A 24,084-nucleotide genomic window follows, 5' to 3' on the forward strand; every position below is an offset into this window, starting at 1 on the left:
GAGAGGCAGAGCCTGTGGGGAGGAGGGGCTGTTCATCTGGCTCCTTGTACCCTAAGTCTATGGATTACAAAAAATAATGCACTATTCTTTTGGGCTAGTGCCTCTCTGGCATGAAGCCATGGACTCATGGCTGCCTCGGGGCTGCCCAGATCCACCCCTTGCATCATCCTTCCTGAGTCTTGTCTCCTGTATTGGAACCTCTGCATCTGTCCTTCCCACCATGTGTGCACCCACACACTTGCACATATGCATACGCACACAGGTCCCACATATGCCACTAAATTGGCTGAGAGAGTAGAAGACTATTTATCCCCAGTGCATTTTCCACTTTAGTTGAAGGGGCAACTGATTGTTAACATTCACTCATACTGTCATTACATTTTATCTTTCGCAAATCCTTCCTTCCTTCCTTCCTTCCTTCCTTCCTTCCTTCCTTCCTTCCTTCCTTCCTTCCTTCCTTCCTTCCTTCCTTCCTTTCTTCCTTCCTTCCTTCCTTCCTTCCTTCCTCTCTCTCTCTTTCTTTCTTTCGAAAAGACGTTTAATTGACTCAGACTTCCACAGGCTGTACAGGAAGCAGGACTGGGAGGCCTCAGGAAACTTACAAGCACGGGGAAAGGGTGAAGGAAAAGCAAAAACCTTCTTCGCATGGCAGACAGGGAGACAGAGAGCAAAGGGAGAATTGCAAATCCTCTCTTAAACTTTAATTTTTCAGTTATGTAAATTAAGCCTATGGGTTTCCATTCTACAGACGAGAAAATTGGGGATTCAATTTCTTGAGCACTGATTTCCTTTCTTCAGTGATAGCTACTTTGAATTATTTCAGTGTCATAACTGGCTGGAGCAGTTCTAGTCCTCAAAGCATCCTTGAACGTTGTCATAAAAAATGGCTGCTTGTATTTATTTATGTCATAACATTTTATTTTGAATTCAGCAGGTCCGGTGGCTAATGAATTTAGTCACTACCAACACTATCTTTTAAATGGCTTGCAATATATCATTGGCTTATAATTGGATTTAGGATTAAGAGCGTTTAGGTTAAGAACACGTAGAAGGGCACACCATGGAGCATTTTAGACGGTGATTCCAAAAGCTATTAGTACTGTCTGTGATGAGTTCATTTACTGTGTCATTCACATGTTTGCTCAACAGATGAGCTGGTATTATGCTACATGTTGAGAAAACAATACTGAGAAACCAAAACATGCTACCTAACCTAATGGGCTGTCAGGACTGCAGCCAGGGAGGGAAGGAGGATGCTCCTTTAGGCCAGTGCACTGTGGCACCTGGACAAGTCTAGGAGCTATTCAAAGTTTCTGGGATGAAGCCACTCTGGAGAGGGTCGGCAGCATAGGTAGGTTAGGTGTCTGAAGGCTTTCAACACAGCCAGGACTGTGACTGCTGCCCCTGTAGAAAGAACTCTGTCACCCTCCTTGGTTCAGGCTTTTCCAGTTCTACCTCCACCTTCCCTTTCTTATTACTCATTTGCCCTGAGGCCTTCTGCCAAGGGTTTCTCTCTCTCTCTTTTTTTTTTTTTTTTTTTTTTTTTTTTTTTGAGATCAAGTCTCACTCTTGTCTCCCAGGCTGGAGTGCAGTGGCATGATCTCGACTCACTGCAACCTCCACCTCCCGAGTTCAAGCATTCAAGCGATTCTCCTGCCTCAGTCTCCTGAGTAGCTGGGATTACAAGTGCCTGCCACCACGCCTGGATAATTTTTTTTTGTATTTTTAGTGGAGACAGGTTCCATCATGTTGGTCAGGCGGGTCTGGAACTCCTGACTTCAGGTGATCCATCCACCTTAACCTCGCAAAGTGCTGGGATTATAGGCTGAGCCACAACGCCCAGCCATGTCTCTCTCTTTGGCTTGCTTCTTTGGATGGACAACCCTGGACTTATCACTGTGGCCTTTGATTCAGTATCACCACAAATCACTACATCTTGGACTGAGCTTCTGAACTGCAGCTTTGGGGCAAGAAGTACCTCCTTGGTCTGTCTCCCCCATACCAGACCCAGTGTTCCCAGCCTTCCCTGCTCTAAGCACGAATGTTTGTTTTCTTGTTTTATCTTTATTATATATATGTATATTTTAATTTTTATGGTTATGTAGTAGGTGTATATATTTATAGGGTTTATGAGATATTTTGATATAGGTATACAATGTGTAATGATCACATCAGGGTAAATGAGGTACCAGCACTTCAAGCATTCATTTCTTTGTGTTACAAATGTTCCAATTATGCTCTTTTAGTTATTTTTAAATGTACAATAAATTGTTGACTATAGTCACTCTGTTATGCTATCAAACAATAGATCTTATTCATTCTATCTAACTGTATTTTGTACCTGTTCATCATCCCCACTTCCCTTGTTTGCTTGCTTTTGAGAAGGGTATTAGCTTCTGAGGTGATCTCTGGTTACTTCTGCATAGCTGGAGAATGTGCATGTAGCTTCCTACTTTCCATGGAGATGGTCTACAGAGGACAGATAAACCCTGGCATTCACTTTGAGGGTGAATGGTCAGGGAAGAGGATGTATATTCACACGAAAACATAAAGCACTAGAAGCTGCCGTAATACGATGAGTGGGAGAATAAAATAAAAAACGCTGACTCTGACCAGGCGTGGTGGCTCACGCCTGTAATTCCAGCACTTTGGGAAGCCAAGGTGGGCAGATCACTTGAGGTCAGGAGTTTGAGATCAGCCTGGCCAACATTGGGAAACCTCATCTCTACAAAAATGCAAAAAATAGCTGGGCATGGTGGCACGTGCCTATAGTCCCAGCCTCTCGGGAGACTGAGGCAGGAGGATTGCTTGAACCCTAGAAGCAGAGGTTGCAGTGAGCTGAGATTGCACCACTGCACTCCAGCCTGAGTGACAGAGTGAAACTCTCTCTCTCAAAAAAAAAAAAAAAAAAAGTGCTGCCTCATGAACACTGAAGATAGTATTGCTAAGGGCTGACTAAGCTCAGGCTTAAGCTGCCACAGACCCCAGTGCTAAGACTCAGCAGGAGTTTTGGCCCAGGAAACCTGAACACAGCATTCTTTTTTAAAAAGTAGAGGCTGCGTCTTGCTATGCTGTCCAGGCTGGTACCAAACTCTTGGCCTCAAGGGATCCTCCCAGCTCAGCTTCCCAAAGTGCTGGGATTACAGGTGTGAGCCAAAATACCCAGCCCTGAACACACCATTCTTGCCTCTTCCAGATAAGCAGAAGACTCTGAGATTCTGGGACAGGTGCAAAACCCCAAGGGTCCACGCTCACTTCAAACTACCGCAGCCCAGCATCTATGCACAGACTAACAACGGAAACTGTATGTTCCTGAAATGGATTAAAGGCCACAGTTGATGTTTTCATCATTATTCTCCAAAGTGGCCTCCATGGCAGCTTTAGAAAAGTGAAAAGGTTATATTACAAGTGCTCCTTAATTCTTACAGAAAAGTTGCTTTTCATTCTCGAGATAAATACTGCCAAAAAATGTTAGGAATATCCGAACTGTGAAGGAGACTAAGAACAATCCTTGAAGTTAAAACCATCTGTATTTGGGAGTTCTATCCAATCCACTCATTTCCCTCAGTTCTATGCACACTGGCATAACTCACCAGTATTTTTGCAGGGCTCTGTCTGTGGAATTCGACCACGGGCACATCCCTCTTCCTGACAAGATGAGGAATGGTAGAGTTTCGCAAAAAGGCGCTGAGCTCAGGGGTGTCCTCTGGGGAGGCAGCAGGCTGCAAAAGAAAGTGGGAGATACCACACACAAATGCGTGAACAATTGCTACATTTTCATCAGCCTTGAACTCCAGGCAATTCTGTTTTCTCAGTGGAATATGATTCACATGAGAATCCAGTCATGTGATTACCAGCAGTGTGTTTGACAGTGACGTGACCTGCACGCACAAGGAACAAGCTTTTCCACTCTTCGATGACAAGAATTCATGAAGCATGGGGAATGCATTCCTGGGAAGTTTATCTTACAAGAAGAAGATTTGAAGCAGAAGTCATTTCCCCATAAGGATATTTCAGACATTTCAGACATGAGCCATCCTTCCCTCATTACTTTCTTCTCATTGTAGAGTAGGGCCAGTTAAACTGAGGAGTGTTCTGTATGGGGAGATGAATCCTGAGGTGATAGAAAAGTGAGGTGCCAACCTCATTTGAGGAAACAGCCTGATGTGGTCAAGGACCCAACATCCACATGGCTGAACCCCACGTTCCTGCGCTCCTTTAGGTGAAAACTCTGCCCTGATGAAAATGACTTTTCCAAAGCATGCTACGTGCTCACTGTGCTGCAGTGGAGTCTGTTTTCAGCCCCGAGTTTGTTTTGCAAATGTCCTAGAACTTACTATTTTATCTCAGGTTCCATGCTGGGTCCATCTGCTGGCTGGATAAATATTTTGAGACTTCCAGTAAATCACGCAGAATATCCCACTGACATTCTTTATTTTGGACCCACTGAATACAAAAACCTAATTTTCTGCACCCCACTCCCACCCTTGAGAATTATGATTTCTCTTACACAGTTTCTCTTTGTAGTCACAGGAGCAATAATAGTATGCCCATCTCTATGGAATGATAAAAAGAAATTTCTACATTGCAGATGGAGACTGCATCACAAAAGACGAAATAAGAGTGCTCGGTATGTCATAAAAACCTGGAAAAACCTACCAGACAAACAGAAGAATGGAGTCCAGACTCCCTAGCGTGGCATACACAGGTCCTCACATGCTGGTCTCGGCTGGTTTCTCCAGCCTCTTCTCTGACCAAGAACCCTAGGTCCCCCACTCCAGCATGCTAACCTGCTCTCCAATCCTGACAGCCACCGGCACACTCGCCAAGCCTCTGATGTTCTGCATGCCTGGTCTGGGGCCCATCTGTGCCTATCCAGCTGCACCTCAACTGCCTGCTAGCTGGTCTGCATTGCCAGATGAGAAAATGCAAAACACAAAGCAGAGAGTCACTTAGAGCCTCCTAGGAAACAGGGAGACGAAGATAATCTGGAGAGGAAAGCTAAGGCAGGGAGATCAGATGTAGGAGGTAATCCAGGGAAGTGTGGCTTTTATAGAAGCCCAAGGAAAAGAAAGTTTGCAAAAATAAGATAGTGACAAAGAATGCCAAATCCTGCAGAGGAGTAAAGGGCAAAGACCTTTATGCACTGAACTTGGCAATTTTGTCACGGCCTTTGCAGGGACATGGATGGAACTGGAAGCCATTATCCTCAGCAAACTAACACAGGAACAGAAAAACCAAACACCGCATGTTCTCACTTATAAGTGGGAGTTGAACAATGAGAACACATGGACACAGGGAGGGGTACATCACACACTGGGGCCTGTTGGCGTAGGGGGGTAGGGGGAGGGAGAACATCAGGAAAAATAGCTAATGCATGTTGGGCTTAATACTTAGGTGATGGGTTGACAGGTGCAGCAAACCACCATGGCACATGTTTACCTATGTAATAAACATGCACATCCTTCACAAGTACCCTGGAACTTAAAATTAAATTAAATTAAAAAATAATTATGGGCCAGGCTTACACCTATAATCCCACCACTTTGGGAGGCCGAGTCAAGAGGATCTTGGCTTGCGGCCAGGTGTTTGAGACCAGATTAGGCAACATAGTGATACCTCATTGCTAATTAAAAAAAAAAAAAAAAGCCAGTGTAGTGGTACAAGCCTGTAGTCCCAGACACTTGGGAGGCTGAGGCAAGAGGATCATCTAAGCCCAGGAGTTCAAGGCTGCAGGGAGCTATGATCACGCCACTGAATTCTCAGCCTGAGCAACAGAGTGAGGCCCTGCTCCCAAAAAAGTAAAAATACAAAAGAACAAAATTATAGATGTCATTTTATCAGAAGAGATTGGTGGAGGTAGAAATTTAACTGCAGTAGCTCAAGAGTGAATGCATTTTAACAAATGGATAATTATTTTAAAAGATATGAAATTAAATCCTTCTGTTGTTTTTATATTAAATTCCCTATGGCTCAGAGACAAGATGAGCCTTGTCCCCCAAATAAGGCATGAAAACAAAATATTGCTGTTTGTAGCAACACTATTTATAATAGAGAAGAAAAACAGTAGCTTAGCACTTTGCAGGCATATACAGATTACTGATTAAATAAATTATGATATAGTTATACAGAAGACTACTGGACAGGTTTTAAAAATGATGACATGAAGCTCCATTGGAATTTAGACAGATACAATATATTTGTAAGGGGAAAAGACAGGTTTACAACAGCATATGTAGTAAGATTGTATTTTTAATAAAAATGGATGTATCTGATATTGCAGATCTATAAATAGAAATAATCTGGAAGGGCGGTCCTGAAAGTGTTACAGTGGTAGAGATCTGATGATACTAAGGGAGTTTTGCTTATTTCTTTTTAGGTATGATAATAATATTATAGATTTTAAAAGGGTCTCCTTATTTTTCATTTTTATAGACAGGGTCTCACTCTGTACAGGCTGTGTCAGTCAGTCAGGCTGGAGCCCAGTGGGTACAATCAAAGCTCATTACGCAGACTGATCCTCCTGCTTTAGCCTCCCAAATAGCTAGGACTGCAGGCACATCCTGCCACACCTAGTGAATTTCAATTTTGTAAAGACAGCGTCTTGCTGTGTTGCCAAGGCTGGTCCTGAACCCCTGGGCTCAAGTGATCCTCCTGCCTCAGCCTCCCAAAACATTGAGACAACAGGCGTGAGCCACTGTGCCTGGCCAAGCCTCCTTATTCGTTGGCAATATATATAATAGTAAAATGTGTATGGTGAAGTGGAAAAATAAGTTAATGCATAAATAAATGGAAAAAATAACAGTAAACAGATGGTAACACTATTAGATATTTAAAATGCTCTTCTTTATGTTTTTACATATTACGTGATATATTCTTATGATGAACATTTAGCATTTTAACATAAAAATTATGAACAATGTACAAAAAGGTAAAATTGTATAAAAAGTAAATGAGAAATGAAAAAGTAGGGATAGCAAGCACAGCGTGGCTGTAAATGGAAGGGGAAAGAGGTCCATTCTTGGAAGAGAATATAGAGTGAAACTACTGCATTTACTGTTTGTTTTGAAGATGGGAGAAATTTAACAAAGTTTATAGAACCCAAGGAATGCCCAAGGAGAGAAGAGGTTGAAGACACGGGAAATGGGAATAGTTGATGTAGCAAAGTTAATTCATGGAGCTGGAGGAATAATCGTCCTTTCTCTGGAAATGTTGGAAAGAAATTGAGGATGGAAGAGAGATGATTAGGAGGTGTGTGGAAGGCTGGGGTTGTATGTTAGTCCATTCACACACCTCTATAAAGAACTGCCCAAGACTGGGTAATTTATAAAGGAAAGAGGTTTAATTGACTCACAGTTCTGCCTGGCTGGCAAGGCCTCAGGAAACTTACAATCATAGCAGAAGGTGAAGGGGAAGCAAGGCACCTTCTTCACAAGGTGGCAGGAGGGAGAATGAACACAGGAGAAACCACCAAACACTTACAAAAACATCAAATCTCGTGAGAACTCACTATCACGAGAACAACACGGCAGAAACCATCCCCATGATCCAATTACCTCCACCTGGTCTCTCCCATGACACGCGGGGATTATGGGGATTGTAATTCAAGGTGAGATTAGCCTAACCCTAGCAGGTGGGGAGGGGTTTGGGATAGGGAAATGGATCATTCCTAACAGTAATGATAGAGCTATTGCCTAGGAAGGACAGAGAGCGTGGTGAAGGTTTAGACAAGGCAAGGAGGAGGATGGGGAGGAGCGATCATCACAATGGCAGATGCCCCTGCGAAGCTGGTGGCTCCGTGAACGTGCGCCGACATCAATCTGTCATGGTGCCATCAGGCTATGGGGTAGAGAAGCCAGGCTGTGGGACTGTGCATGCATGACTGAGATTTTCAGGGCAGGGGCTTGGAAGGATATGAGGATCAGGAGGTAATGGGGGCTTGTAAAAGCGTGTTTCAAGTAACTCATTGTGGAGTCCAGGCTTGGCAGAAAAGAAGGTATGGCCAGAGGAAGTCCTGAAAGTGGGATGGGGTAACTGTGTCAGAGAAAGCATTTATACCAGGGAAGAAAAAGTTTCTTGACGAGAACAAGTGAGACCATCATAAAAATAGGAGATTGAATTGGAGGAGAAAGGAAAGTTGAGTTGAATGTCTTGGAGGCAGGGTAGTTTGAGGTGTGGTTGAAGACCAGTGGCAGAAACCCTGGGAGGTGGAGTGCATGGACCTGCGGGGAGGCCTTGGATATCCCAGCCCTATGGGCGTTGGGACATCCCAGAACCATGGAAGAGCCTGGCACAATGAGGAGGAGGGGAAGCCCCACAGTTGATTGAGGTTGCTGTTATGGTTTGGATATTTGTCCTCCCAAATCTTATGTCGAGTTTTAATTGCCAATGAGGGAGGTGGAGCCTCGTGGGAGATGCTGGGGTCACGAGGATGGATCCCTCATGAATGGCTTGGCCATCGCATTGGTGCTAAGTGAGCTTCCACTGTGAGTTTAAAAGTGTGCAGCACTCCCTGCCCCACCCATCCTCTCTCTGTTGCTTCTGCTTTCACCATGTGAAGTGCCTGCTCCTCATTCTGCCTTCTCCATGAATAAAAGTTCCTTCAGGCCTCCCAGAAGCCAGGCAGGTGCCAGCTCATGCTTCCTGTACAGCCTGCAGAACCGTGAGCCAATTAAACCTCTTTTCTTTATGAATTACCCAGTGTTAGGTATTTTTAGCCAGGCAAGAATGGCCTAATACAGATACTCAGTGATCCAGGATCTGATAGAACAGTTTTTATGGCATAAGATAAAATGTGAGCTTAGACAGAAAATTAAGAATTGTGGAAATCGCTAGCTAAAATTCTCTCATATGTTTTCTATCATATACTATGTGGGTGTGCATGTAGATTGTGCTTTGAGATGAATCATGTGAATTCTTTTATAGGTCATTGACAATTATGTTACAGAGGTTAACTCTGTAGTTAACCAAACTACAGAGAAGAGGCACTATAAAAAATGAGAGACTGACTCTTTATTACCAAGTTATAGCCTATTATTATTATTATTATTATTATTATTATTATTATTATTAGCAGTAAGCAGTAATAGTAGTGGCAGTGGTAAAACAGTAGCCCAAACAGCCAGGTGCAGTGGCTCACGCCTGTAATCCCAGCGCTTTGGGAGGCCGAGGCAGGCAGATCACTTGAGGCCAGGAGTTCAAAACCAGCCTGGCCAACATGGCAGAACCCCATTTCTACCAAAAACGTAAAAATTAGCTGGGCTGCTGGTGGTGCACACCTGTAATTCCAGCTAGTCAGGATGCTGAGGCAGGAGAGTTGCTTGAACCTGGGAGGCAGAGGCTGCCGTGAGCCGAGATAGTGCCACTGCACTCCAGCAGCCTGGGCGACAGAGTGAGGTTGTCTCCAGAAAAAACAAAAACAAAAACCAATACCCCGAAGAAAACTCTTTAACTTCCGGTGTGGTTTCATCAGATGTATCTTGTGGACAAATAAAGAACATGTCCTATTGGGGTAAATCGTCATTCACAAACATTTGTAAGTGGTCTCTCAATAAAATACAGGGCTTACTTTGAGCTAGAGAATGACAGCGTCGTGTGGCAGGGGTTGATGGAACACATCTCTGTATTTTGCGACACTGTTTTACAAATAGAGGAATGCCACTCTTACACACCATAGTCAAAAGGTCTCCAAATAGCTAGCAAACCAGCTTTCTGAAATGACATTCCAGAAATTATTTAAAAACAAAACAAAACAAAACAAAAAGGAAGAAGTTATCCAAGAAATCTAAACAACAGTTAAAGCCCATTTTCTACATGAACATTTGGAGCCTCTTTCACAGTTGACAATGAACCTACAGGCCATGGTTTTCCACTGAGGGTGGAGGATGCTGGCCTCTTAGCATCCATGATAGGCAGACAGTTCCCAGGACAATTTGTTAAGTGCTAGGAGAAGCTGATGGTAACCACTAAAGTGTCTTCTGCAGAGCAAATGAAAATGACTTCTTTCTGCATAAGGAAATAATTGTTGGTAAACATGTTTCTTTCTACAGCTGCTACTCAGAATTTAGCCCAACAGGAATTTTCTATTTTCATAATCTTTACCAAACTCTTCACTGTGTCATAAGTTTAAATTTATGGATTAAAGGGATACTGTGCAGCCAGAATGTGCAATACAGTCGGAAATAGCGGCATTTGAAGAAAGGTAGTTGGGTGAAATTAGATTCAGGGCCCTGTGAACCCAAACAAAAGCAATGCACACCATCTTTTTCTTGTTTGTAATTTGTTTTTGGATTTCAGATATTCCTAGCACACAAAAAACAGCAGACAACTCTCATGTACTTTGCCTATAATTAAACCGAAGTGGAGACAAGCCTGGTGGGGGGCAGTCCACCATGTAATTTTCTTTAAGACATGAATGTTGAGGGTTTGTAGGGAAAGAAAAACCCCACTTTTTTAACCTCCTGAAAAGTTCATGCAAAGCATAACTAAAAGAATCAACTCACTCCGCTGGTGATGTTGAAGCTTTTGTTAGTATTTGAACGTGGTGTTTTTACATTCCAAAATATATATGCAAACCTGAAGACCATCTCAAAGAGAAGGTGAAAATCTCAGACTGTATAATTCTTTTTGGTGGTCGAGAATTGGATCTTCAGGCACTCTTAAAAAGGCGAATACAATTCTTCTAACAGAGGTAGCATTCCCATAAGAAAGAGAAAGCATACTTAGGACAGACTGACCAGGTCTAGGGGTAAGCCATAGATGTCACTAACACGTCACAATTGGAGAGGAAGTAAATTAAAATTGACTACTGTTCTCCTCATCAAACCTTCTAAAATAATAAACAGTTAATTTTTTTTTTTTTCCTGGGAGGAGAGTTTGTAGAAGACAGCTGAGTATCGAAGGGGCAAGTAACAGCCATCAAATAATGCTTTAGCTAGGACATAGATTACGGTTCCTGTGGTCAAGGCTGTCAAAATGATTCCACAAAGAAATCAGGAGTTAATGGCAAAGATGTACTAAATAATCTTCTTCCTTTCATGTCTTGATTTTTTTTTTTTTTTTTTTTGAGACAGTCTTGCTCTGTCACTCAGGCTGGAATGCAGTGACGCGATCTCAGCTCACTGCAACCTCCGCCTCCTGGGTTCAAGCGATTCTCCTGCCTCAGCCTCCTGAGTAGCTGGGATTGCAGGTGCCCACCACCATGCCCAGCTAATTTTTGTACTTTTAGTAGAGATGGGGTTTTGCCATGGTTGCCAGACTGGTCTTGAACTCCTGACTTCAAGCGATCCTCCTGCCTTGGCCTCCCAAAGTGCTGGGATTACAGGCATGAGCCACTGTGCCTAGCCATATGTCTTGGTTTTTAAGGGTGTGTGTGTGTGCGCGTGAGTGAGAGAGAGAGAGACAAAGAGAACCAAGAACTGTTGTGCTAGGAAGTAACAAGAGCGCCTGCATTCTGAATTAAGGAAAACTGGTACATGAAGGCAGTCAGGAAGAAGAAAGTACCCTTAAGGATAACACAAAACTATGCAAATTTGCCAAGCCACTGTCTGCGGGCCCACTCATTCCAAAACATAACTCCAAAACTCTCATCCCTAATGAACGGACAGTTTCTGTGTCTCTGCTTTCCATGTTTGTACTATCTGGTTATAATTTGGACTTCCCATGGGACCGGTCTGGTTCAGGAGACATTCTCGGTGGCAACCTCCAACTTTCCATGGCTCTCACAGCAGTTTTTACAAACAGCATTGGCTTTCTCTCATGTTAAGCTCTTCTTAGTCTACAGAGTCTTTCAGGCCACTTTTATCTCAGGATTATTTTCTTGAACTTGGGCCCCAAACATTCCATAGTCTTAACATAGGTTATATGTGGGCATCTTATCGGTCTTCCTCTCCTAGGTACGGTCTCACATCTAAGCCTTTTCCCTCTGCATCTCACACTTAGCTGTCTATTACAAAGTCTTGCCAATTAAAGAAAAATCCTAGGCCAGGCATGGTGACTCACGCCTGTAATCCCAGCACTTTGGGAGGTTGAGGTGGGTGAATTGCCTGAGCTCAGGAGTTTGAGACCAGCCTTGGCAACATGGTGAAACCCCATCTATACAAAAAATGCAAAAATCAGCAAGGCGGGGTGGTACATACCTATAGTCCCAGCTACTTGGGAGACTGAAATGGGAGGACTGCTTGAGCCTGGGAGGCAGAGGTTGTTGCAGTGAGCAGAGATAGCGCCAATCCCAGCACTCTGGCAGGCTGAGGAGGGCGGATCACCTGAGGTCAAGTGTTCGAGACCAGCCTGGCCAACATGGTGAAAACCCATCTCTACTAAAAATACAAAAAGTAGTCGGGTATGGTGGTGGGTGCCAATCCCAGCTACTCAGGAGTTTGAGACAGGAGAATCACTTGAACTCAGGGGCAGAGGTTGCAGTGAGCTGAGATTTCACCTCTGAACTCCAGACTGACTGTCAGAGTCAGACCCCATCTCAAAAAAAAAAAAAAAAAAAAAAAAAAAAAAAAAAAAAGAAAGAAAGAAAGAAAAAGAAGAATCCTTTACTCATTATGAAACTTTTGGCTCCTCAATAGGTTTTACTTTTTCAACCTCATCTTATCTAAAGATCACAGTCTGTGTGCAGGACTCTCCAAACCCTAGGATAAAGCCCATCAAATAAGAAAATTGATAGTTTGAAATAATTATTGTACTGGCTTTAGATTAGTTGAGAAATACTTGACTCAACTCTAAAATTTTCTTCCAAGAAAGATCTGGAAAAAATTAGCTCTAATGGATTGCTTTGGATGCTGCAGACAGTTGAACATTTCAAAACGTTATAGATGGTACGATGTGAATAAAGTGCGGTGTTAAAATCCTCTGTCTCTGACCTAGACCCTGAAGCCTGGAGGGAGACCCTTCCCGGGCATCTGCTTATGCCCCTAAGTTTACAGAAAACACCAGTGGAATCTGGTGAAGCAGAAACTATCCACGGAGAAACAGAAACTCAAAGGCAGAGGCATTGTCATTGGGAGGCAAAAGAGAAAGTGGGAAGGGACGTCCCCAAGGTACTTCCATGCCCCTACGCTGACCTCAGCTGGGCCCTGGGGCCAACTCACAGGGGAAACCCCAGTTGTGCAGCTCACCCAGCCTTTCCTGATCCCCTCCAGCCCCCCGCCCCGTTGCCTATCCCTGATTCTACCTTTCCTCACGGCCTAAGGTTCGAAAGTATGGACAAACCAAGCTGAGTGAATCCCATAAATCCTGATATGAGGCAAGTATTTACTTATTTATTTGTTTAGAGGCAGGATGTCATGCTGTTGCCAAAGCTGGAGTACAGTAGTATGAGCATAGCTCACTGCAGGCTCCAACTTCCGGGCTCAAGTAATTCTTCTTCCTCAGCCCCCTGAGCAGCTGGGACTCCAGGGACTATAGGCATGTGTCATCATGCCTGGCTAATTTCTTTTTATTTTTTGTAGAAATGGGGTCTTGCTACGTGGTCCAGGCTGCTCTCAAACTCCTGGCCTCAAGTGATCCTCCCACTTCAGCCTCCCAAAGAGTTGGGATCGTAGGCACGAGCCATGTGCCTGGTCCAAGACAAATATTCAGAATAAGAACTCACTGGCTTCTAGAAGCATTTGTGTGTGGTTGCCCCTGCCCCACCCCAGTTTAGTTGCTAATGCTCTGTGTTTGGGCAACAAGTGAGATGGTTGTGGGTGAGAACTTTTCAACACTATTTTTTAAAGCAGCCACAGGTTACAGGATGATCCCAGTGGTAGCTTACAAAAGCCGTCAATGTCTCCTCCTGACTTTGGGGACATTAGGGTAACTTGCTGGGATAACCAAACTGTAACCAGTTTCTACTGTGAAAAAAACCTGAACCTTATTTGGGTCTTATCACATGCTGAGACTTATGTGTGAAGACTTTCAGGGATATGTTGTACTTGCAGTGCATATCCAGGTTATAGACTGGTTGTATTTCAGAAGGTTTTAGGCTAGATGTTTGGCATTCAGAATGCATTTCTCTTTAGAAATGATGTTTTAAATGGTGTTTCAGTTCTCAAGCCAGTCCACAAAACCCCAACTTAATCCTCAATAGGGCTTTGATGCCGTCAAAGTATGTGTTTGTAAGAAAAATAACAATGTCCAGGACTGCTGCCATATGAGTAATTTAAAAAATAGGCCAGGCGCGGTGGCTCAAGCCTGTAATCCCAGCACTTTGGGAGGCCGAGACGGGCGGATCACGAGGTCAGGAGATCGAGACCAGCCTGGCTAACACGGTGAAATGCCGTCTCTACTAAAAAAATACAAAAAAACTAGCCGGGCAAGGTAGCGGGTGCCTGTAGTCCTAGCTACTCGGGAGGCTGAGGCAGGAGAATGGCGTAAGCCCAGGAGGCGGAGCTTGCAGTGAGCTGAGATCTCACCACTGCACTCCAGCCTGGGCCACAGAGCAAGACTCCGTCTCAAAAAAAAAAAAAAAAAAAAAAAAAAAAAAAAAAAAAAGAAGAAAATCCATTTGTTAAGTACATTACATTAAACACTGATATTTAGGTGGAAATCGATTTAATTGAGAGAAATTAGGAAGTATGTGGGAGCTTATAGGGATTCTCAGAGCGTATCTGGGAAGTTCTGAAGGCTGTAGAGTTAGTGGCAATGGATCCCTGTAGTATGTGACCCCTAAAATGTTTCTTAGGAAGTTATGGCTTATTTTTCACAAGTTTCCCTAGAGATCTGTGAGGGGTCAGGGAGAGGTAATGAAGAAGAGAGCATTTTTCCAGTGGGAAGTGGGCAACTTAAGAACACATAAGGGGCCGGGCGCGGTGGCTCACGCCTGTAATCCCAGCACTTTGGGAGGCCGAGGCGGGCGGATCACGAGGTCAGGAGATCAAGACCATCCTGGCGAACACGGTGAAACCCCGTCTCCACTAAAAATACAAAAAATTAGCCAGGCGTGGTGGCGGGCACCTGTAGTCCCAGCTTCTAGGGAGGCTGAGGCAGGAGTATGGCGTGAACCCGGGAGGCGGAGGAGCTTGCAGTGAGCAGAGATTGCGCCACTGCACTCCAGCCTGGGCGACAGAGCGAGATTCCATCTCAAAAAAAAAAAAAAAAAAAAAAAAAAAGGACACATAAGGAAGGGGGATGTTGACTACAAAGTGTATCTGAACACAAGGGAAAGGGATTTTGCTGAAAGGAAATCAGTGGAATGATTAAAGAGGAAAACATAAGAAGGAAATGGCCAATCCCTCAGCTTGAGAAAGCTGGGGAGAGAGCTCCTCTCTTACAGGTCCACTGGTGGCCTGCAACATTTTGGGGGCTAGTGCAGTGGGGACTGGACCATCTTCAGAAAGGGAGAAGAACTTGTAGACATGTACTACTCACAGATGCAGCTGTTTTATGAGACACTTGCTCCTATATGACTCTTCTTATAAAGAAACTGTAGAACCAAATAATCAGGAATTGAACCTCAGTTCACTTCCCCGGTAAGTAAGATTGGATACTGGAATTGAATTCTTGCCTTGACAGATGTTATTTCCGCCGCCTCCCTGTTCCTTTTTGTAAGCCCATCCTCTGTCTGCTTCTTACTAAAAATAAAACTAACCATACAATTTTTTTAAAGAGATGGAGTCTTGTGATGTTGCCCAGGCTGACCTCAAACTCCTGGCCTTACGTGATCCTCCCACCTCAGCCTTCTGAGTAGCTACAGATACACATCACTGTGCCTGGCTATGGCACAACTTTTTTTTTTTTTTTTTTTAACAGCAATTCATTTTCATGCTAATTTGAATCTAAAATGGTTATTAAAATTAAAAATTTCTCAGGTCTATTCTGTTGAAGACAACAATGGGGAAGAGATTATTTGTTTTTCACTAAAGTCCAAGTCACATCAAGAAAAGACAATCTTTGCATTCTCTAGGAAAAATTAAATTGCCAGGTAAGTTAATAGCAACTTCACCAAAAAGTTATTTAGAGTCATAAGAGGAGAATAATTTCCAGTGCTCTCAATTATTTATAGCCACTAATATAAACTCTCTTGATTATCTGTTTTTTAATGTCTATTAATAAAAGCTCCCTTAGACTTTCTGGAGCATTTATTAAGTATAGGTGAAAGTACTTTGAGAACCTGAAAGCAGTAACATTTCAACTTCTCTATGAATTTAGAATTTCAAAAATTCACAAATTGCTATGATCAGTTATTTAAGGGAGATATTACTTTAAATTGTATTTAAATCTTATATTCAATTTCCACAGATTGAAAATTTTAGGAAAATAATTGAATTGCATTTTAGAAATTATTAGCCTCAGACAGAATTTATTAGCCTCAGACAGAATTTTGCTCCAAGCCTATACATTAAAGAATAAGTGGGGGCCGGGTGCGGTGCTTCACAACCGTAATCCCAGCACTTTGGGAGGCTGAGGCGGGTGGATCACCTGAGGTCAGGAGTTTGAGACCAGCCTGGCTAACATGGTGAAACCCCATTTCTACTAAAAATACAAAAAATTAGTCAGGCGTGGTGGTACGTGCCTGTAATCCCAGCTACTCGGGAGACTGAGGCAGCAGAATTGCTTGAACACAGGAGGCGGACGTTGCAGTGAGCCAAGATGGCGCCATTGCACTCCAGCTTGGGCAACAAGAGCAAAACTCCGTCTCAAAGAAAAAAAAAAAGAATAAGTGGGGAGTATGGAACGCCAGGTGCTTAGTATATACTATGGCTTGGTTTGCAAGAATCTGTCAACATTTAAGACAAGTCATCTATTAGTACTATCCCAGTCACAGTATGCCACAAAAAAACAAATAACTCACAACCAACATGGTGTACATTAAACCAGTTACATAATATATACAAACATATATAAATAGTGTCAGATATAAACTAAACATTACATTAAAAAAGAGTTAGAGGTCTCTGCAGAATCATGTGCTCAAGGAATCTATGACTGAAAGTACATGTTAAATGCAGTGCAGGATATGTAAAAGTGTTAATTATTTAAATGTTACACATTTGCATTTGCAGATATTATTTTACAATAAGCTGCTGTCCTTAAAGAATTTTAAATCATCTCAATGAAGAGCAGAGAGGAAATGAGAAAAAAAAGATTCCATGAAGCAAGTATTTTAAAGAATCTTGTGTAATACAAGTGGCCTTATGTATTATTTTCACATAAAGGAGGCTGTTGTCTCGTAAGTCCTTTACTAATGAACCCCCTTTAGTCTTCCCTTTGAATAGAAGGCATGTTGGGTTGAAAAAGAATGCCTTTCAGAATGAGCAATGACCTAGTGCCACTGGCCGAGGTAGGGGCAGACCTGCTGTGTCATGGCTGGTGGCATTGGTATTCCATGAAGCCTGTGCTGTGCCATTTTTAATAGAGACACCGTGTCCTGGTAGCTACTAGGAGAACATTCATTCTTACATGAAGTTCTCTCCTAAGGACAATATCTGACTACAAGAGGTTGTTGTCTTTTGTTTTTCTTTATACAAATGTGGCATTTTCAAGGGCTTATGCCAATTAATTTCTTTCTTTCCCAGAAAAACATGAAAGCCAAATTTGGATGTTAATCTGGATGGGATCAGCTCCTTGCTCCTTGTTAATGAAGGTCGGGCCCACAGACTGGCATCAGGTACAGGAGGTGGGAGCTTGCAGAGAGGCAGAATCTGAGGTCCAGTCCCAGCCCCTGCATTTTAACAGACAGCCAGGTGATTCAAAGGAAGTTTGAAAAGCACTGCTCTAGGCTTTAAACTTCAATTAAAGAATAGGGTCCAGAACATTCCATTCTGGGAGTTCTCATGGCTCTTGGCAAATTATCACAGTTCACCACTTGCTATGGGCTGCAGCTGGAAGAGCCTCTTTTGGCAAAGACCCTTATGAAATTTGGCAATAGACCAAAAAGACTTTAAAGATAGTATTTTTATACTAATTCTCCCAGACATGACATGTCTATTTATGATTTTGGTTTGGGTGTGCTGCTAATTGAGCCAAAAATAAAAGGTGCCTATTAAAATGGGTGAAATAAATGACAAGTCACCATGAGCAATAAAACTAAAAGAAATTTAAGTTTTTTAGGAGTAATACTTTAAATTAAGCTTGGTGTTTTAACTATAAAATGAAAAGGTCTGATCAATGATCATTGAAGCAACTTAAAATGATTTCATTGTTCTTTTTTTAAACAAGCCCAGTTTGTATTTTTTCTATACCATAAAAATAAAATCAGCAAAACCACGGATTAGACCAGACTCCTACCTTTATATCCTGTGGATTGATATTAGGATTTGTTTGGCACTGCAGAGGTCCCAGAGTTTGAATATGGAAAATGTAGAGAAGAAATTCATCCCGGGCAGAGAAAGGCCAGCCCACCTCCAGGATGGTGTCACTGATGGTACTGGGTCCAATATTGTGCAGCTGTAAACAAGTGACATGTTATCTAATGACACAGCAGAAGGCAGAGAGATGAAATCAAACTCCATATACTCTATACCCATTTTAAAAAGCATGTATGATTGGTTTTAACTCATCTGGACTATGACTATGGAAAATAAGAAATTCAGAGTCGAAATGGCAAGAAGCACTCTGAAAGCACCATGGGCTGGTGTTTAGAGAAAACTCTTCAATCTGTGAAGCTCTGAGAGTGGATTTCCTCAGTGAGGACCACACTACCCTCGTCTGATAACTGTGATGCTGGCTTTAAATTTATGTTCATGTAATCGTAGTGCTAGAAATTTTAATTTTGATTATATGCCTTCAAAACTTAGTGATTCTCTCTTTACATTGAAATCTGCCTTCGCTTTCTTGACTACTGACTGTCAATTGCAACCATATGTGATGCACTCTCTTTCACCCTCTGGAACAATGTCCATCCATTAAGAGACAAAGCGGGTCCGTGATCACCACAGTTCATTTCAAGTGCACGTTTCAAAGCTGAGCTCCTTTTGTTTCCATCAGCAAATATCAAGGCAAGAAAGGCCACATCTCATAAAGAGATGAACGTTTTTTAACACGTGAATCCTGTACTTGGAGGACACAAAATGGTTTGCCCAAAACACCGAGTGCATTTACATTTATTACAGGTTTTTTTAAAGTCAGCAGGGATTTTCTTCTTTTTCTTTTTTTCTCAGTTCTGAAAAGTATAGTGATCTATAAAACAATGGATAATTGCTTTTGCTTATTAGATGACCTATTTAATTCATCTTATCAAAGAAGTTTGGCAACTGTTGATATAGTATATTTTGAGTCATGGGATTAGCAATGTACGGAATATTTGATGATTGCTTTTAGCACTACCAGTAACTACCCTAAACTTTTATGATCCACATTTATGCTAAGATTTGAAGCAGAACTGCCCTGAGAATGATTGAGTCTGAATATATTTTCATAGTTCATACCATTCTTGAGCAGAAACCAGCACACACAACTTTATTACTTGACGGCTTTTTTTTTCTTTTTTCCAGTGAGGTTCTTAATCAGAATGGCCTTGGAGACTGTGTTATCCTTTTGCTATCAAAAGAGCTTAAAGCAAAGCTTTGATCCAGCTTTGGACAAGACTCCTGAATCTGGGCCACAGGTTGGGAGGATGACGGAGGGTTTCATGCTGATGCTGCCAGGAGTTGAAGCGTCTTCCCCACGTTTGTAAACAGTTCATCACTTTTGAAAAGGCTTTATTGTTAATCTTAGAGGATGTTATTCATGTCCCTTGTAGCTCAAGATGAAAGTCATAGTCAGAATTACTAGATTAGAGGCATGAGTTACATAGGAAAGGAACAGAAGGCATTAGTCGAGAAGGAACCTCAAACGGAATGCCTTGGAACATGGTTTTACCAAAATTCCATGCCTGGTTCCTTGAAAACAAATAGGAATAACTACTCTTTACTGCTAGCATTGACTTTATTTAAAAAAAAAAAAAAAAAAAAAAAAAAAAAAAAGCAGAGCAATACCAAACAAAAACCTGAACAACTACTAAACTAACACTTTGCTATATGTTGGTTTCTTTTTAGAAAATTATTTATGTTTTTTTATTATTATTTTTAGAGATTGGGCCTTGCTATGTTGGCCAGGCTGGTCCTGAGCTTCTGGCCTCAAGTGCTTCTCCTAACTCAGCCTCCAAAGTGCTGGGATTACAGGCTTGGACCACTGTGCCCAGCCATCTATGTTGGCTTCTAACTGAAAAAAAGTTTAAATGTTTCAGGTGATGGGTCAACAGATCCTCTCCCTGTTCACAACTTAGTGCCTGAAATGGGAAAAGAACATCAACTCCTTTTTATGCATCACTGGTTCACTTCTGGAAAATATTTTACTAATCAACGAATTATTTAAAATCTCAGAATAAGATATTCATTTCCAATTTGGGTTCTTTGGATGAAAAGTAAAATTATTTTTATCTATGTACCATATTCCCATCTCATATATTATGTATGCTTTTATTTTATTTATTTTATTTTATTTAATTTTATTTTAGAGACATAGTCTCACTCTGTCGCCAGGCTAGAGTGCAGTGGCATGATCTTGGCTGACTGCAACTTCTGCCTCCCGGGGTCAAGCGATTCTCCTCCCTCAGCGTCTCGAGTAGCTGGGACTACAGGCTTATGCCACCATGCCCAGTTAATTTTTGTAGATTTAGTAGAGATAGGGTTTCACCATGTTGGCCAGGATGGTCTTGATCTCTTGACCTCCTGATCCACCTACCTTGGCCTCCCAAAGTGCTGGGATTACAGGCATGAGCCACCACACCTGGCCACTTGTATATCTATATATCTATATATATTTATCTCTATCTATCTATATATATATATTAGCACAATAGTGAATAGTTCTTAACATTTTCTGTCTGGTACCTTCTAGTTGGTGACCTTCAGTTTAAAAGATGGGTGGGTTTTAAGGATACCTGAAATATAGGAAAAAATGAAGTAATGTCTAGGAAGCTAGCCATTTTTATGTCTAGGTTGTCCAAATATTTTTAAAAACGGAAATAATTAAAAACAACAATGACAACAACAATAACAACAATAACAAGATAAAGTGTTTTCACCAGGTAATGGCTCTCATACTAAGGAACAAGTGATTATATCCAGAATTAATCAACAGAACACTCCACTACACCCCACTACAATATGATAGCATCACAGCACAAACCTAGGTGGTATATACAGCTCAGAACTTGGGTTGATGTCTTTTAAAATGCTGTCTACTGTAGTCCTAGCACTGTGAGGGGCTCAGGTGGGTGGATCGCTTGAGCTCAGGAGTTCGAGACTAGCCTGGGCAACATGGCGAAACCCTGTCTCTAGAAAAAAATACAAAAATTAGCCAGGTGTGGTGTTGTCCACCTGTAGTCCCAGCTACTCAGAAAGCTGAAATGGGAGGATTGCTTGAGCCCAGAAGGTCGAGGCCGCAGTGAGCTGTGACTGAACCACTGTACTCCAACCTGGGAGACACAGCAAGACCCTGTCTCAAAATAATAATAATAGTAATCATGCTACATAGAATTTATTTGCACAGGGCTTAAGAATAAAGCCCTAACACAACTTTAACATAGACAATGGCTACCTCGTAAATATGTTCCACCAATGGTCCAACCTCTTCCTCTTTGTGGGGCTCCTCTTCTGGTTCCCAGTTATGAATGGGTAGAACAATCTGCGGAGGGTGTGACACTCTGCAACATGAAATGTCCTGTTAATTGCTGGCAGTGGCCAAGGTAAAGAATGTTTTACTAGTGGACAGTACACTAACAGAAGCAGAAGAAAGTGGCTTTCAATTTATTTGAGTAGATATTCCCTACAGGGAAAAATATTGCAAGTGACATCCAGTAGAATGACTACAGCCATGGTGAAGGATCTGAAACTGCTACTGCAGGCTCTCCAACCCTGAGGGCAACTATTTTATAGTATCTCATCTCGTGGGCACTAAAGAAGAGAGTGGAGAGTGTTCCTGAGTTGAGATGAATAACCAAACCTATATATCCATCTATTTCACATGTGAGAACGTGTGTGTGTGTGGTGGGGTGGGGGTGGGGAGGCGGTTATTTAATCCCTGCTTTAAGCCATATCAAGAAATGGGACTCTTTTTTGCAGATAAAAAAAGTCTAGGATGCTGTGTGTTGTGTTAAATGTCCAGTGATGAAAAAATACAGTTTCTGGTTGAAGTCACCAGAGTGGAAAAGCGGTCATTGTACATTCCTCCTTCCTATATTTCTTTGGCTTCCCAGGAAAGCCAGGCCCAGAGCCAGAACAAAATAAAGTGTGATTGAGTTATAGAGTGGTCTTATAGATATCTCAAGTGTGAGAGAGAGACAGAGAGTTAAATGGTGTAATCAAGGAAGTAGGATATTAACTTGACATATGATTATTTTTTTTTCCTGCAACTTACACCTAGAAAATGAGCGTTGGATAAATGACATACAATACATGGCATTATTTCATATAAAAAGCTGATTACAAACTAAGTTGTTATTTTTATAAAATCTTAAGAAAGGCAGTCCTCAAAACAAACCAATATCTTCTAGCAGTTTTTAGGTAAAATGTGTCTTTAAAAGAATTCCTAGACTTTCAACTAAAAGTAACCTCAACAGAAAACATCTCTTTTGGCAATCAGATGTCATAGTGCCCTTTTGAAGGTATCCAATAATTAACATGGCCTCTGGCAACTTCAAATGTTAGCAAAATTTATTGGGTTATATTCTGACCCTAGGGCAAGTAATTTAATTTCTGTATATCTCTCTTTCTTCATCTGGAAAATTATGATAAACTCTTTGGTCTGTGTACCACAAATGATTGGAAAACATCTCAAATGCTTTTGGTCAAAGTTAATTTGACTACATTGTTTTCTAGGAATGACTACATTTTAAAAACAGACAACCCACAGAAATGTTGCTAAATTGCATAGCTCTTTGCATATGTCCTTACTGTGCAATGTTAAATGAGAAGAACAGGGCACAACTTTGCTGGACTGATACCACAAACATTTCTACCTTTATATTGGTTTGTCATTATGCTATGTTCCCTTTTCTTACTTGGTTTGATTAAATCATGACAGACTCCTTTCATCAGAGAGAAGCCCAGAGAGCCTGGGTTTCTATTCCTGTCTTGACAATCTCACCACCCAAAGCTGGAGTTTGCTTTCAGCTTGGCAACAGAGAGTTGAGTTTGTGTTCACAATCCATTGTCTATTGTGAGGTTCTAGGGAAACTTTTATTTATTTATTTATTTTGCAGAGAGAACAAACACAGCACAGAAGCTGAACACATTTTCTCTGAAAACTTTTGTTTTTATGGTTATCAATCCACAGGACTGGTCATAAATTCCCTAGGTTCATAGAATTATATGTATTTGAATCTTGACCAGTACTATGGAGATGATATCGTCAAAACCCTTCATTTTATACATGAAAGGAAGACTGTTGTACAGAAAGTAGAGGGTTAGTTGCAGGTGAGATCTAGAACTCGGATCCTAAGTACCATCTACTCTATTTCTAATATAAAATGCACCTTCGGGGCTCCTAAGCTTGCAGTGGTATTTAGTGAAGATGACTTAAATTTCCTGGCATAGTTCTGTAACAAAAAATCAAATAGAAGTCTATGAAGAAACACATAATCTATCAAAACATCATATCAAAATTATTTAAAAAGCATAGGTCACAAAACTCAGTTATTTACCCACTGAAGACTACTTCAAATCCAGAGAAACCATGGTAAAGAATGGTTCTCTAAAGATCTCAACTAAATCAGTGTTCATGGTTTTCAAAGTGAATTTTTTAGAAAGAAGGAAGAAAGCAAGCAACACAGAATATATTGAAGTAATTTGCCTAGGATGAACAGCCAGTGTGGTAATCTTACAACCCTCACTGCATACCCTTCCATCCTAAGATGGAAGCTAGAACATTACCCCAGTGAGACCCTCAGAGAGGAAGAAGACTGGGGTACTGTTAATGGTAACAACAAACATGAGAAATGCATTTTGGGAGAAGCAAGGAATTAGTTTTTTTTTTTTTAATTAAACGTTATTTTGAGATAATTGTAGATTCATATGTAGTTGTAAGAAATAATATGGAGAGATTCCATGTACTATTTAGCAGTTTCCCCAATTGTAACAGCTTGCAAAACCAAAATGTGATATTGTATGTAAT

The 24,084-nt window shown here is 41.6% G+C and overlaps 1 protein-coding gene across 2 annotated transcripts in view; it reads right to left on the reverse strand.

Annotated features, from left to right (window-relative positions):
- The window catches only part of ITGA8 (integrin subunit alpha 8), a 200,988-nt gene that overhangs the window by 36,693 nt on the left and 140,211 nt on the right, over positions 1 to 24,084 (reverse strand). For both annotated transcript variants that reach the window (XM_010365605.2, XM_010365606.2), the window contains exons 24-26: positions 21,511 to 21,616; positions 18,217 to 18,375; positions 3,594 to 3,722 (exon numbers count right to left, since the gene is read on the reverse strand). In XM_010365605.2, coding sequence (XP_010363907.1) covers positions 3,594 to 3,722; positions 18,217 to 18,375; positions 21,511 to 21,616 — 394 coding nt within the window. The remainder of the gene's footprint in view (positions 1 to 3,593; positions 3,723 to 18,216; positions 18,376 to 21,510; positions 21,617 to 24,084) is intronic.

The sequence above is a fragment of the Rhinopithecus roxellana genome, chromosome 11, assembly GCF_007565055.1.
Source record: "Rhinopithecus roxellana isolate Shanxi Qingling chromosome 11, ASM756505v1, whole genome shotgun sequence".
Taxonomy (NCBI): Eukaryota; Metazoa; Chordata; class Mammalia; order Primates; family Cercopithecidae; genus Rhinopithecus; species Rhinopithecus roxellana.